This window comes from Notolabrus celidotus, chromosome 11 (assembly GCF_009762535.1).
Source record: "Notolabrus celidotus isolate fNotCel1 chromosome 11, fNotCel1.pri, whole genome shotgun sequence".
NCBI lineage: Eukaryota > Metazoa > Chordata > Actinopteri > Labriformes > Labridae > Notolabrus > Notolabrus celidotus.
In genome coordinates, this window is record NC_048282.1 from 22,339,930 (window position 1) to 22,354,789 (window position 14,860).

General features: G+C 44.1%; 1 protein-coding gene across 4 annotated transcripts in view; it reads left to right on the forward strand.

Moving 5' to 3' along the window:
- zmp:0000000926 (histone-lysine N-methyltransferase 2A) overlaps positions 1–14,806 on the forward strand; it is a 34,948-nt gene extending 20,142 nt beyond the window's left edge. For 2 of the 4 annotated variants that reach the window (XM_034694938.1, XM_034694936.1), the window contains exons 2-3: positions 10,478–12,201; positions 13,057–14,806. In XM_034694938.1, the coding sequence (XP_034550829.1) occupies positions 10,636–12,201; positions 13,057–13,536 (2,046 nt within the window). In that variant the 5' untranslated portion in view covers positions 10,478–10,635 and the 3' untranslated portion in view covers positions 13,537–14,806. Of the gene's footprint in view, positions 1–7,513; positions 7,688–9,288; positions 9,325–10,477; positions 12,202–13,056 lie in introns of those variants that run through there. The other 2 variants (XM_034694935.1, XM_034694939.1) reach the window with 2 other exon arrangements.
- Positions 14,807–14,860: the final 54 nt, after the last annotated feature.

The following is a 14,860-nucleotide window of genomic DNA, read 5'->3' on the forward strand; positions in this document are numbered from 1 at the left end:
TCACGCCCTGCTGTGCCTCTCCACCTACAGCACCACACAGACAGGCAGACACACACACACACACACACACACAACACACACACTGCACCTTGTGTTGAAAAGTCATATACTCTACTCGAGCACTCTCACCCACGTTGATGTGTGCTCTCCAACAGGCAGCCAGATGAGTGAGAGGAAAGACAGGAGAGGAAAGACTGAGAGTAGGTGGGGTGGGGGAGACTGAAAAAAAGTGAAAGAGAGAGAGAGAAGGTAGAACTTCAAGAGCTAAAGATACATTCATGCTGGGACTGCACATTTGCATGATTACTGTATTTGAATGTGTTAGTGTGAGGTGTACGTTACATTTCATCTCTTAAAACGTTTCCGTCTTTCACCCACTGATAACGTCAGTGGGTTTTCTTATAAGTTATCCTCTCACAAAACAAGAAGGAAGTCAACCCCGTCTCTTTTACTGTTTGGCAACATTTTGAAAAACTTTGCTCTACTTTGATGAACTCAAATCGCCTTTCATGCCATTTGTAACTAGTCTGAAAAGTGCCACTCATAATTCACCTGCTCTAAGATAAACTGACAACCAAGCTATATTACCTGGACACTAAAAATAATTGTGTCACTGTACGTTCTTCATTTACAAATTTGGGACTGATTATGAGCGTGTGCTTTGTTTAAGCCATTTTAGAATCAACCAATGAGACCTGCTTGGCCACTGTTCCCAGATCAGCACTCTCACAGTTGGAAGTCTTTGAGAATTGGCTTGGGAGCTCAACCAGGGAGCCAGGAGTGTGATGAATAATCCCAAACATAGGCAGGTGTCTGAATACAGTTGACAACTGTGCCAGACTGCTTTAAGGTGACAGACACACCTGTCGGTCGGGGTGTACCATGGGAGTTGAGAGCAGGATGCAGGGCGTAAAATTACCTTTTACCTCATCTGCCGTTGGCTGGTGACCTCCAAAAACGTACCAGCCAAATAAAAAAATCATGCCTTATTTGATTTTAAAAAAATTACCGTATGTTTTTATTATGAAAATGCAACTTAAGCATCACTTAAAGGATACAGTTATGTACGGATAAATTAGATTATTGCTATTTTATTAGGTTATACTTAATTTCAAATAGAAATATTCAAAAGTGCTGTCTTCTTGATCGTCTTCTGCCTCTTTGTTTATCCTCTTTGTTTGTGGCGTTTGGAGGAAGATGTGTCGCCACATCTTCCCTCGAAACGCTCTTCCTGCCATGCTTTCTTCAAGCGAAGGGAATGAATAGAACTCCAGTAGCTGACGTCACGATCACAAGTACAGCGCGCCACGAGGGTCAAAATAACCTGACAGTCGGCAGAAAAGGGCGAAGTATGAAAACAATACCTCACATGCAAAACAAAATTTTCCATCGGCCACTGGGGGGATTTGTTTTTGATTTTTTGTTTTCTGTTTTGTTTTTTATATTTTTTTTGGGGGGGGGGGGGGGGGGGGGGGGGGGGCTTTTTGCCTTTATTCCATAGGACGGCTTAGAGAGACAGGAAATGTGGGGGGTAGAGAGCGGAGGAAGACATGCAGGAAATGGTCGCGGCCGGGAATCGAACTAGCGACCCCTGCAATGAGGACTGTAGCCTCTGTATGTAGGGCGCTTAGACCGCTAGGCCACCAGCGCCCCGTGTATTTTGTTGTACACGCCAAACAATTTTTTTACCAGCGGGTGTTAATTTTACACTCTGGCAGGAAGGGATATTTCATGAGATGGATTTACATCCAGAATAACTAATGTATGCAGGGATGATACATGAGTGCATATGTGCATAATTACATACTGCAATCAGTCAGTTTCCCGAGTCACTCCTTTGCTCCGTTGGCTCGTACAGATCGTTTTCTTTGGCCCTGACTCACTAACCCTTGTGTATGATCAAGCAGTATGCTCTCCTCCTCCTCCACACTTCATCTACAATGGGGGTCGACGACCTTTCAACCCTGCCACCCACTGCTTACACCCACAGATTTGCAACCAGGCCTGCCTCTTTGCTTGATGGAGCCTGTGCATGAGAATCTGCTCCCTCATACAGATAAATCCAACTTGCATAAACAAAATAAATTGCACTGTATTGCTTCTGGCGTCAGAGTACAGGACAGTGTAACATCTGAGACATCCTGCAGGCTGTGGCATCAATAGTGTCCTGAAAGCCTGTCCTAAAGCTGGGTGTGTATTGTTTTACATTTCCTTGCAATAGATCCCAGTTCATTTGCATCTTTTTTTTCATCCTGCAGAGCATGAAAAGATACTCAGGAAAATACATATTTTTTCAATTTAATTACTTTTTTTTAATTATTACCCAAGATAATCAAATTGCAGTGACAAGGTTCTCTCCTAAGTGGGAGTGGGACTTTCCCTAATTGTCATTTGAAAACAAGCATTAAACCCACTCAATCCTATTTTAAAATAATTTCCAGCACCCTCTGTATCAAACAGCTTAAGCCATGTGATGAGTTAATGGCTGTGACCGTGCATGTGGCTGGGTAGCAGATTTGGTGTGGGAGGGGTTGTAGAACAAAAGCAATAATGGCAGTGTATAGCAATGTTGCCTTGAATACAGTGCAGTGATAAAAGTACTCCAGACAGTATCTGTGAAGCCCGTCTAGACAGTCTCTCAGAAAATGAATGGCACTTGAGCTGCCAATGGGAGACCTGGCCATGCTCTCTCCATGGAGATGTCATCACTATGCTTTCAGTTTGCTGACATTTTGCTGTTAAACCGGAGAACTAACAGAAACCCAGCTTGACTGGCAGTCGCCGGGGGAAAGGTGCCAAAAACAACAAATCTTTGGAATGAAAGTAATCCCCCCAATTCTTTTCACACACACACACACTTGTCCTCGCACTTTCAAGCTGTTTCTACCCCATAAGACATTTTTCGCTTGCTGAGTTGCTCTCTCTCCACTCTCTTTTTTCTCTTCCATAACCCCCCCCCCCACCACTCTCCCTTCCCTCCCCCTCGTAAGCCACTGATCTCATAGCGTGAGAGTGGTACTCACATCAAGGGCTCTGAGTCGGGCTAATCATAAACTAGTGAGAGGCAGACTGCTACCTGTGAGCTGCTGAAGCTGAGCATGTAAAAAGTTAGGAAACTAATTTGGCAGAAAACAAACAAAGTGCACTACAAGAGTAAAAACACAGAATCATGACTGTGCATCAGCAGTATGTGACATCAGAGCAGTTACAAGAGATTTGCTGTCACAGAGCCAATAAGAGTGCATTTGATTTGTTTGCATTTGATGGTTTTTTTTTCATGTTTTTGTGATGCATACGACATGTCATATCTCAGTTGTTGAAACTAAAGTTGCTGCAGATGCCGCATAACAAGCATATTATCAGATTGAGGCAGTGGAAAAGAGTAAAATGAAACTCCCATCAGCAGTCACTTAAATGTCAATGAATGACAACAACATAACACCCGCCTAAAAAAATGTCAGCCACAGGGTTTTTAGAATACCTGCTAACTGCACCACTTGCTCCCCGGTGACCTGTGTGTGCACGCTTGTATGTGCTGTGCCTGTCTGAGTATTTACAGCAGACTGAGGAGCACCGGTAGTCTGCATGGTCAGAGGAAGAGGAGGACGATGAGGAGGAATTTTTTTTTGCTTCTGCTGACTGGCTGACCTGCATGTAATTAGTCAAGTCATATTTTTAACTGATATTGCGTAAAAGCCAGCTTAAGGAGCCATAGCTGCCCTATTTATACCCTAGGGGCTAATGGCCTGTACCACTACACGGGGGATTTCCTCCCAGTACTATACTCAGCCTGCCTTAGGCCTTTACAAGTTAGGATTCACAGGGATTAACCCTGCAATACATTACAGGCATCACCCTCATGTCTGCATCTTTCACACTGCTCTACCTTTTCTCTTTCCATGTTCAGCAAACTCTGCTTTTAGAGAGGTGATATGTTCTGTTTATTCTGCTGCACTTGAGGCACACCCTGATCTAATAACTAATCAAGAATAACTTTTCATCATTGTGCGCCGCAGGAGGGTTTTGTTTCCGTCGTGATGTTGAAAATGTGCACACAAAAAATCAATTTTGGAATTGACTCTGTGCTAGCATGTGTCTGTTTCTCCATGTGTGCAGTATGTTGTGTGTGTGTGTGGGTGTTAATAGTAACTCCTGAGCCATAAGCCCATCCTCATTGTGGTTGAGCCTGCTGCGGGCAGGGCTGCTGGCTCATCCTTGAAGAATGGGTCAGAGCGGTGACCAGGCTGACCTGGCCTTTTGCCCATTAAGCTATCGCCCGTATCACCCTGTCCTTTATCAGCTTAGCTGGCTCCTTACAGAGTAATCCTCCACGGGGCTAGTAGTACTCCTTCCTCCTGTCTCCTGTCTGTCTGTCTGTCTGTCTGTCTGTCTGTCTGTCTGTCTTTCTCACTCTATATCTATCTATCTATGTATATCTATCCAGCTCTCTATCGGCTGTGTCCTCTACCCTCCTCCCCCCTCCATTCTCCTCTACTCCTCCCCCCCTGTTCAGATCTGTTACATTCAGCAACAAATTTCTGCTGCATCAGACATCCATCATAGATCCCCCACTCAGCCTGAAACGTGATCAGACACCCCATACGAGGCTACGCATGAGGAAAGGACTAAAAAAAAACAAAGTTAAAGGGCATTTTGGATTAAAAAGACAGGCCCGAAGTGAAGAAGGAAGCATTTTTAGGAGATCCCCCCTGAGAAGTGCGAGCGAGTTCACAGTTTAAATCCTCACCTGCAGAGACCTTTGACCTCTCCTGCTCCTTTACACTTCCATCACTCTGATTTATAGTGTCGTCTAACTCTTCTGACCTTTCTTGTCAAGGCTCTGAATCTGCATGTGTTTATTTGTGTGTGTGTGTGTGTGTGAGAGTGTGTGTGTGTGTGTTTGTGTTTGTGATGGACAGATTAAATAGTTCAAAGCCAGACAGAAGGACAAACAAACAGAATCAGAGAGGATAAGATGGGGAGAGAGTTTACCAAATGTCCCCATGGTGCCTTAAATGATTGATGGCACAGTATGACTTCAGAGTGTGCTTGCTCAAGTTAATATTTGTATAAGTATGTGTGTATGTTTGTGTGTGTGTGTGTGTGTGATCAATATGCTAGATATCACAGTATACATGCAGAAGAGCATAACAGTCATTTCTATATTTCCATATTGTAGTAAACACCCTTTGATGAACCCGGGCCTCGCTCTGTTTCCTCCTCTCTCACTATGACTGAACTATCTAAATGTATTAGTCTTCATATGGATCATATTCAAGATAAAGCACATAATATAATATAATAATACACATTCATTCTGTTATATATTTAATAATGATATTAGAGAAACTTTTTTAATTCTATTCACTTCTCTTTATTTGTCATATCCTATTTACAAAGTACAATTTTTCTCTTACCTGCTGTTGACTTTAAAACATTTTTTATTAAGTTTTATGTAATGTATGATTTTTTATATTATATTTTGGAGGATTTTAATGGAAAAACAACTGCTGAATGACCCCAGACCGCATTTAAGAATGTTTATAATGACAGGGAAAATTCTATTTAAAGAAACTTTATTAAATATGCTTTCAATTTTACTGTTAAATAGATATTAAAGTAATACAAGTATTTAAAAAAAAATTTAAAACAGAGAAATAAACAATTTCTTGTGTGCACATAACCCTTCATATAAATAAGAATCCTACAATCACAAGCCCATTGATCCCTTCTGATGAGGTTAAATTATGTAACCATGCACAAATAGAGCTAACTTACTGCTGTACATATTTTAAAGCATATTTGACACAGGAGAAATTTTACGATTAAAAACCCCTCAGATGTTTGATCTTAATCCATACATTTTCCTTATTTAGCAATATGTAAATGTACCCTCTTTCAATTGTGATACTCATAATGAACCCACACAATTACAGCAGAGCAGACAGCGCTCGTGCCCACACAACCTCTGCGCGCATCGTCTTCACACAGCGCTTGCTGTGGAAAATCAAAGTAATCTCCTCCTAAATGTCACAGGAGACTTTCTTGGCAATTGTTGCTTTCACCGTGAGGATGTCTCGATGTGGCCTTCAAGTTGATGTGTCTGCACACCGTCTTCAAGTCTGATTGACTTTCCATTCCACAGAGGGTGAGAAGTTAGACAAGGTTAACCTCTAATTTACTGCTGGTGGATACGAGTCTGGGATTTGTTATGAGCCTGAAAGGTTTGATAAATTGCTCTCAGAGAGTTATGAAAGAAAATAAAAAATGCTTTTTAAAATTAACCAGCAGTAATGATTTGATTGCGTCATAGAATCTTTTTAATTTAATTTTACCCTGTGCTCCAATTTGTTCTTGTTCCTGTGTCACATTTCAGCACTGGTAATTAACATAAGCCTGTTGAACCCTTGCTTTTTTTTTGGCTGGGTGCAGATGTGGGATTTTCACAGTGTTGCAATTCAACCTTGGCCCTTATTTAATATTTTCTGAAAGCTTCTTTTTTTTTTGTTCACTTACAGATTTTGATTTCTTGCTGTTGAAGGAGCAACACTGCTCTCACAAAAATCAGTCCTTAGAACTAAGAAGCTGCACCAGCCATACCAGCACACCTCTGTTGCACTGACTGAATCACTGAGGCAAATCATTCACAGCTCTCCTGTTAGCATATGAACCTGTGCAAGAGTGTGTGTGTTTCAAGTGTAAGTCTGTGTGCAATGTATTCATAAAAGCTCTTTTAACAACAGGTGCGTCACAAAGGGCTTTGATGAGAACAAAGGACGCAAATTCAAATGAAAACTACTGAGAAACAAAAAAAGCAAGTCTAGTGTAGGTCTTGTGTGTGTGTGTCTATGTATTTGTATGTGTGTGTTTTCACAGTGTGTGTGTTTGTGTGCTTGATGGATGGGAGGTTTAGTTTTGAGTCAGAGGCAGCAGCAAAAGCCTAAGTCTGAAAGTGTGTGTGGGATGAACCTCCTACCACGTCCCTCCCTGTCTTTCATCAACTGTCTCTCTGTCTCCCCTCCTTCCCTCCCCTCTCTTTTATATTGCTCTCATATATAGAATGATCAATTTATTAGTAATTAGTTAATTGATCAATGAGTCTTCATGTTTAAAAATATACATAATGGGTGAACCTCTGCAGAAAGCCCACCATCAGACATTACAGACATCACATACTGTCCAGTATATAATCTGTGCATGCAGCATCCATGATGGTGTGTGTATGTTTGTGTGCATGTTCCTATGTGTGTGTGCATGTTTGTATAACTCACAGTGATTAAGCAAGTGGGCGGCAGCAGCAACTGGTCTGCCTGTGTGGCTCCGCATAGCAGACATGTTTCTCACTGCTAGATATTACTCATTTCCTCAGCCCTTTGCACACACACACCTCACTCACACACACACACTCTCGCACACACACTCACATACACAACAGTCACAGAGACGGATAGCAGGCTTTCAGTTCTTTCCCTCAGTTTGGTGGGCTTGCTGGTGTTGTTTTGTGCGTACACAGATCAGAGGCAGTGTGTATCTGGAGGCTGCTGCTCTCAGCGGGTGTTGTTGCTGGCAGTGTAGCTGTGGAGGAGAAGTGTAGCACAGTGAGGAGCTGAGGAGTGGGTTGACCCTCTGGGAGGACTGGAATATGAATGACTGCCAACACTGGGACGCGTGCTCAACCCGTGCTAAGGTCAGTCTCACTTCACTTCACAACAACTACAAACTCCATCAACCTGTCTGCTTGCTACACACTTGAACCGAATCAAAGAGCAGTTTTTGGCTGATTTGCAGTTGCAATTATCGAAATGAGATTGCCATTTGATGCTCTTTTATAGCAAAATATGCAAAACTGGAGACGGTAGTTCTGTTTTTCTGAGGTTTGCAGTCATGAGTGCAGAGTGAAGTTTGACAGTTCCTCCAAGAAATGCATGTTGAGAAAAGGCGGGATGAGGTGGAAGGCTGCAAATAGATTTGTCAATCACTAATATTTTATTAACATCCAGCATATAAAACATTAAAATCAGACATTTTTTGTGATCAATATTAAGAAAATATGAAAATAACTTTTCAGATGATACGCTCTGATGCTTTTAGAAGCTCAATCTATTACAAATGTCAAGACAAGAGTATCACCAGCTTAACTCCAGCTCTGTGTGCACGTCTGCACAGTGTAGGAGTGTTCTGTTAGAAGACATTTCTCTGCAAACTCCTCCACATGCACAATTGTGTTCTTTGTTTTCTTGTACTTTTCTGGCAAGTTTATATTAAGTCTGTTTTGACAACCTTTCTCTTTAGAGCTGTCGGAATCACAGAGTCAGAGTCATTTGAGGACAAATCAGAAAGCAGCTATTTGGATAGAAGAGATGTAGTTTGTGATGCATATAGTTCTCCTGCAAAACAAATATAGATTTATATTAAACACGGCATGTTATCTACATTTATTTGTTAAACAGAATTCCTGTGATTCTTTGAGAAATGTGATTTTATTAATTGTTATTCTTTGATGTATTGACAGATAATTTATTTTTGGGGATTTTTTTGATTGAATTTTATTCAATAAAAAAATATTAAGTGTATTCTCTCCAATGTGACACTTAGTTATGCTTCAAAATCAACAGTTTGTCACTTTTTTATTTTGAAAAGCACATTTAAAAAAAAGTTTAAAATAGAAAATAGGAAAAAAAAAAAAGCATAAAACCAGAATTTTCTTTTTTTTAATCACCAATAAAGGTGCCTTATTGCTGCTGATTTCTAAGGGCCTTTGAAGAATATCAAGAATATAATTTTTATCACAGCAGAGTTCAGTGTCGGTTGTCTTCCTGCAAAAGGCCGATTAACCTCGAAGACAACAGTCAAAATATAACGATCTTATTCAACCAATCAGGTTTGCAACGTTTATATAATAACAGTAGCCTATTGATTGGTCTGGTAGTTTGTTCTATTAGACACTTCTCATGCTGTGCTCATGACACCGGTCCTGTCAGCGTCTGGGAGAATGAATCCCCCTCCTCTCTCAGTGCCCACTCTTCAGTTTTCCACTCAGATGTACAAACAGCTTGCTCCACTCTAACACTTATTCTGTTTTTGGACCAAGTCACTTGATGAGCAACAGTTTACCCGCCTCTCCACGGAGTATCCCCATCTAACCTCTATAGCCGACTGTATGTGTGTGTGTGTGTGTGTGTGTGTGTGTGTGTGTGTGTGTGTGTGTGTGTGTGTGTGTGTTTGTGTGTGTGTGTGTGAGAGAGTACGCGCAGTTGCCATGGTGACAGTGGGGTGGATGGTGAGACGGCAGGGAGCTGGAAGGCTGTTGAGACAGACGTGCGGGTGAGTGCGGGACTGATTGGCAGCATGGTGCTGTGGTGTTGTGGCGGCGGCGGGAGCAGGGATGGTTGGTGTTGGCGGCGGTGGTGGTGGAGGGAACAGCTGGGCCATCGGCGCGGCAAAGCATCACTTCACAAGAGCTCTTTTAAAAAAAATAAAGAATAAACGTTTGGAGAAGGAATTAGTGGAGCTCCTCCGCACTTCTCACTGAATGAAACGAGGCAGCTAAATCTCTGACACATTCGAGGTTTTGAACACAAACACACACGCACACAAAAAAAAGCCTAAACAAATAAACACATTCACATATTTACGCCAGAAAAAAGGCTCACAAACATGCATGAACACACACCACACATTTATCCACACCCCTGCTGTGAAGAATAATTAATATGCAAAGACACATATCCTGTGTCCACAACAACTGGTGGCAATATCAACAGTGTTTCTCTCAGCTTTTGGGTGGGTGGTGACCAGCTTTGCCTTTCACTGGGGGAGTAAGTAAAGCCGCCTGAGGGAGTGTTTCTGTGTCTGCTGCCGTCCGTGTGTGAGCGTCTGAAAGAGAAAGCGTTGTTGGGTGCTAGTAGTAAGCTTACACAAAAAACAGAGAACACCCGGGGGTGTCACGGAGGTGGCTCATGAAAGTGGTACAAAAACATATCTACATATTCCAATCATCCCCGGAGAGTCAGAGATGAAACCTCTCATGCTGTGAGTGCTTTGTGTGTGTGTGTGCGCTTTAACACATATATACATAATGCACTGCCTCTGAACTTCAATGGCTGCAGAATATATTTTTAGCCCACATGTAGGAGTAATGTGTTTCAATGAAAGGAGTAAGTTGGGTAGTTTCAGTCCCACCGCAGTGCACAGAGGTAATGACTAATTAGTGACAGCAATCAGAGCGCTAAGAGTTTCTAACCTTTCAAAGTAGTTTATGAGAGGGAGTCACTCTCCGTCTGTCTGCAGCTGAATGTTTGTTTGCATGTCAGACCAGATTGACAGCTGAGTCTTCACTACAACAGATGCCAGGACCTGACAGACCGTCCTTTTTCTGTGTTCACACATCATCTCTTGTGCTTCTGTCTCCGCTCTCTCTCCCTCCTTTCTTCACCCTCCTTATCTCTGCCTCTGTCCTTGTTTGTCCTCTCTGTAGGTGAGTGGTGCTTCAGTACGAAAGAATCAACAGTGATCTGACAGTGATGCTGTGTAGCAGCCTCCCCCTCTGTCTGCGCCCCTCGTTCTCCCGTGAGGCCCATGTGACCTAGCCGACACCCACGCGCAGGGGGCCCCAACTGCCGCTGGAGCCCACCCATGAATCCCAGCCCCGACCGCGGCCAAGAGTGCCTCCCTCCCAAGAAGAGGGAGTCTCGGCAAGGATTGACAGAACACCAAGTCCCCCTGGACGAGTTCAAACCCCCTGTGCCGCTCCGGAGTCGGTCCATTGGAGGGGAGGGCGGCAGGGAGGCCAGTGACAGGGACCGAGCTCTTATTAACCCAAACCCCCATCTACTTCACACTCCTCCACCCCTACCTGCTCCTGCACCAGGCCTCACCCTGCCCCTGCCGTGGCACCTGAGCTACTCTCCCTCTGTCTCTCTCCCCCTTTTTCCAGGGCCAGTCGGCGATAGAAGGGGCACAGGGTCTCCTGCCTGGAGAGATGATCCTCTCTCCTTATCCATGCCCCACCACTCTAGGTGGCTTAGAGGAGATGGGCCCCTTTCCTTGCCTCCTTCTCCATCTTCCTCCTCTTCTTCCTCCTTTAAGACACCCTTCCCGGCTGACTCCCGAGACATGTGGTCCTACATTAACAGCAGCCGGCGGGAGAACAGCTCCTCTCTCTTCTCCCCATCCTACTTGTTTAGCCACCACTCTCTCTACGCGCATGATCCCAGCTTGGTCGAAGCCAGACATCGGTACCTGGGCAAGAGGCCCAATGGCCTGGATGGGCCGGGCAGCAGGACTGCTTCAACCACCAGGCCTCTGCTTACGGGAGAATACGGGAATGACAGCAGCAGAACCAGACTGGACATCAGTCCACACACCTCTCACACCAACGGTGGACGGAGACAGCCGGAAGATCTGACATCTCGAGTCCATTCTGGAGGGCCTTTTTTGACAGACTCTCAAGCTCAGGAGGGCCATGAGCTACATTCCTCCCTGCAGGACAGACATGGGATAAGTAAGACCAGCTCCAGTCTACTCTCCACTGGTCCCCTTCCCCTTGGGCCAGTCCCAAGGCCTAGTAGAGGGGGACTATTGGATCCCCTCGGGGCTACACCAGCTGAAGCCCAGATTTATTACTCCTTGGGATCAGTGTGCCACCCCAGCCCTCAGGCGCAGACTTTTCCACTCTACAGCCCCTCAGGAACACCTCTGTACAACCTACACAGGGAGCCAGGCCCCCGGCAGCACAACCTTAGAAACTCACCGCACTCCCCCCTCAGTCTGCCCAACAGCCATGACAGGTCGCAAAGAGACCGGGACAGAGACAGAGAAAAGATCCCACAGAGGGACAGAGAGCGAGGTAAAGACAAAGAGAAGCACCTTCAACATGACCAAGAAAGAGACGGTGAGCGCGAGAGACGACGCGACAGAGATCGAGGGAGGGAGTCATCTCCTATCCATGTTCACAACTCACCCACAGACCTTCACCCATCTCCCCCTGCGCTCCTACCTCACTTCACCAAGGGGTCTCTGATCGAGTTAGCCAGCGGCAGGTTGAAGCGCGTGGAGGAGCTGCGGACAGAGGACTTCCTGCGGAGTGCGGACACATCCCCTGAGTTCCACCTCAGCACCTGCACCGTGCTGCTGATTTCCCCAAGCAGTGCTCAGGGCTTCAGCCACCTGCATGTCCACCTTACAGACCTCAACACTCAGGTCAGCCCTCTCTTTGGATACACACTGCAGCATTAGAATTTCTCATTACAGCTTTATTAGAAATCATTTAAAAGGAGAGTACAGATTCTTTGAAGCGGGGTCGTGTGAGGTATCTGTCAGTATCGAGTTACCACACACAGCAGATGGTGGCAGCTTTTTTTGGACAAAGCGGCGTGAGTATAGACATGGCAGCTAAGCTATGCACCACTATGGATGATACTTCCAACAAAATCTGACTGAAAAACAACACATAAATTAAACTTTTCACTTGATTTTTCACCTTTTCTTTGGCACTGTTTTTCACCATCATGCATCATCCATATTCCTGTGCATGCCACACAGTGTTTCATGCCTCAGATCAGCTGTTCAGATCAGAAAAGGCCCTGGCGAGCTTCATTTGAAATCAAATTTCACATTTGATGAATGCTTGTGTTTTCCAAGATATATTGGTGAGATCTAGATTCAGTGTTCTTTTTTAGAAATTGCTTTATGTTTCAACTAACTGCTTTCTCAACAGCTGACCTGACCCTGTGCTGCATGCATAGGAATGCAACCGTGGTTTAAAAATACAAAGTCAAGGAAAAGAAACAGTGATGAAATTGTCCAAAATAAAGCATAGACTTTATGCTACTTTCAGCATCTGCAATCTACTTTATGAATAATCCACCATCTGTTGCTAAGTATCTCATAACGCCTCATTTCAAAAAATGAATACCTGCATACAAAGATGACTTCTAATGCAGTCGCAGTTTAAGGAGTAGTCACCTTGATTCTCCCAGAGTTAAACAGATTGTTCTGATATTGAGTGACAGACATGAGATGTTGAGTGTGTAACAATGTTGTGATTTTGTGTAGGAGTTACTGAAGGTCTTGGTGGAGTATCCGTTCTTTGTGCAGGACCGAGGCTGGTCTTCTTGCTGTCCCCAGAGAACCTCACAGCTGTACGGCCTGCACTGCCGCAAGCTCACAGAGGGGGATGTCTGCCTGGCTCTTACCCCCACACCCAACCAAACGCACCGGACACACGTGCGCACCAGCTCCAGGGCCCATCGCACGCAGCCCTCCTCCAGGGCTGCAGGGGAGTCCAGCAGCAGCAGCTCGCACAGGGATGAGATGCCACCGCCACCTCCGCCTCCCCCTCTGCCTCACCACCCACCTCCTGCCGTGCCAGCCCCTCCTCCTCCTCTTCCTCCTCGCGCTGCAGAGCCTCCCGTTCAGGAGCAGCCGCGTCCACGCAAGCGGCGCTGGTCTGCCCCGGATTCCCTCCCTTCAACTGGAACTGATGAAAGTGTCCTGGATTTACCTCATGGCTCAAAGCTGATGAAGTGGCAGTAAAAAAAAACTTGGAAATGCACATGTATACATTCACACACACACATACACACACACATATAGGCACATACACACCCTCCTTGTCTCTGCTGCACCCACTAAGACAAACAATGGAGAGACCTCAAGGCAGGGTTGCAGGGAAGGAATAAAAAAAACATTAGAAAACACAACTTTACGGGTGTCCACACTGCTGCCCAAAAGATTAACCTCATCCGCCATATATTACCCCTCTTTTCCCTTCCCTTCTTTCCTTTCCTTTCCTTCCTTTCTTTCCTTTCCTTTCCTAAACTATACTTAGCACAGCCCTAAAAGGAGCAGCAGCTGAAGGATCTCTGGAAAGCTCCTTACAGACACACTGAAGACATTTAGTGAGACAATCAAGCACTTGTCTGTGTTCACTCTGTTTTGTAATGGTTGTCCCGCACACCTACTTACTGACAGTGATATCTGCAGGGTATCGGTTTTCAATCAGTGTTATGAAAGTAACCCTATTGATGAAGTGCAGATATATATATGAACAAAAGTTGACTATATATACTACATTACAAATGTTATATACAGTAATATGCTAAACAGATTTAATGCAATCTCTCTGTCAGTTTTGCAAATGCATTCTTGTTTCTCTTAATTTTCTTGCTTCTGAGCCGATGGCTGCGCGTCGGCCCAGGCAGGCAAGGTGAATGTATGAGCAACTCTTCGCCTTTTTTTATTCTCATCACTGGGAGTCATTTCAAACAATTGTTCATCAAGGCATTACCCTCCAATATGTTCTTAACATTATCTCTGAGAAGGGAGAACACTAAGGAAAAACTGCGTAACAGACAATCCCACCCACACAGACAGGTCTGTGCCACATCGCCTCGACACACATGGTGTTTTTTTTCCATCACACACGGAATGATGGAAAGAGTAAAAAAGAAAGTACAGCGCGGCTGAAGAGTAATGGTGCTAATAACACGTTGGAACATGATGCTTTGTGAATACTCTTGACCCCGGTGTACTGTACACTTCTGTTCCCCTCTCATTTTTTACGTACTGTATTTGTTTGAAAGCAGGGAAAATGATGAAAGTATTTTAAACTCAGATACGGGTATCTCTTCTGATTCAGCACACTCTCTCACTTTAGTTTTTGTGTTTGTTTGTTTTTTTATTTTCAAAAGAAAACCTTACCTGTTGATTTTTCTTTTAAATGTTATAGCTACAAAAATGTATATTTTTAAAAATTGTGAATCTGTTATATGATGTTCGCTAGAAATAAAGGAAAAAAAAGCTTTATAGATTTAATCAAAGGTGTCAATTTATTCTCCGTATGGATTGTTGAGCACTT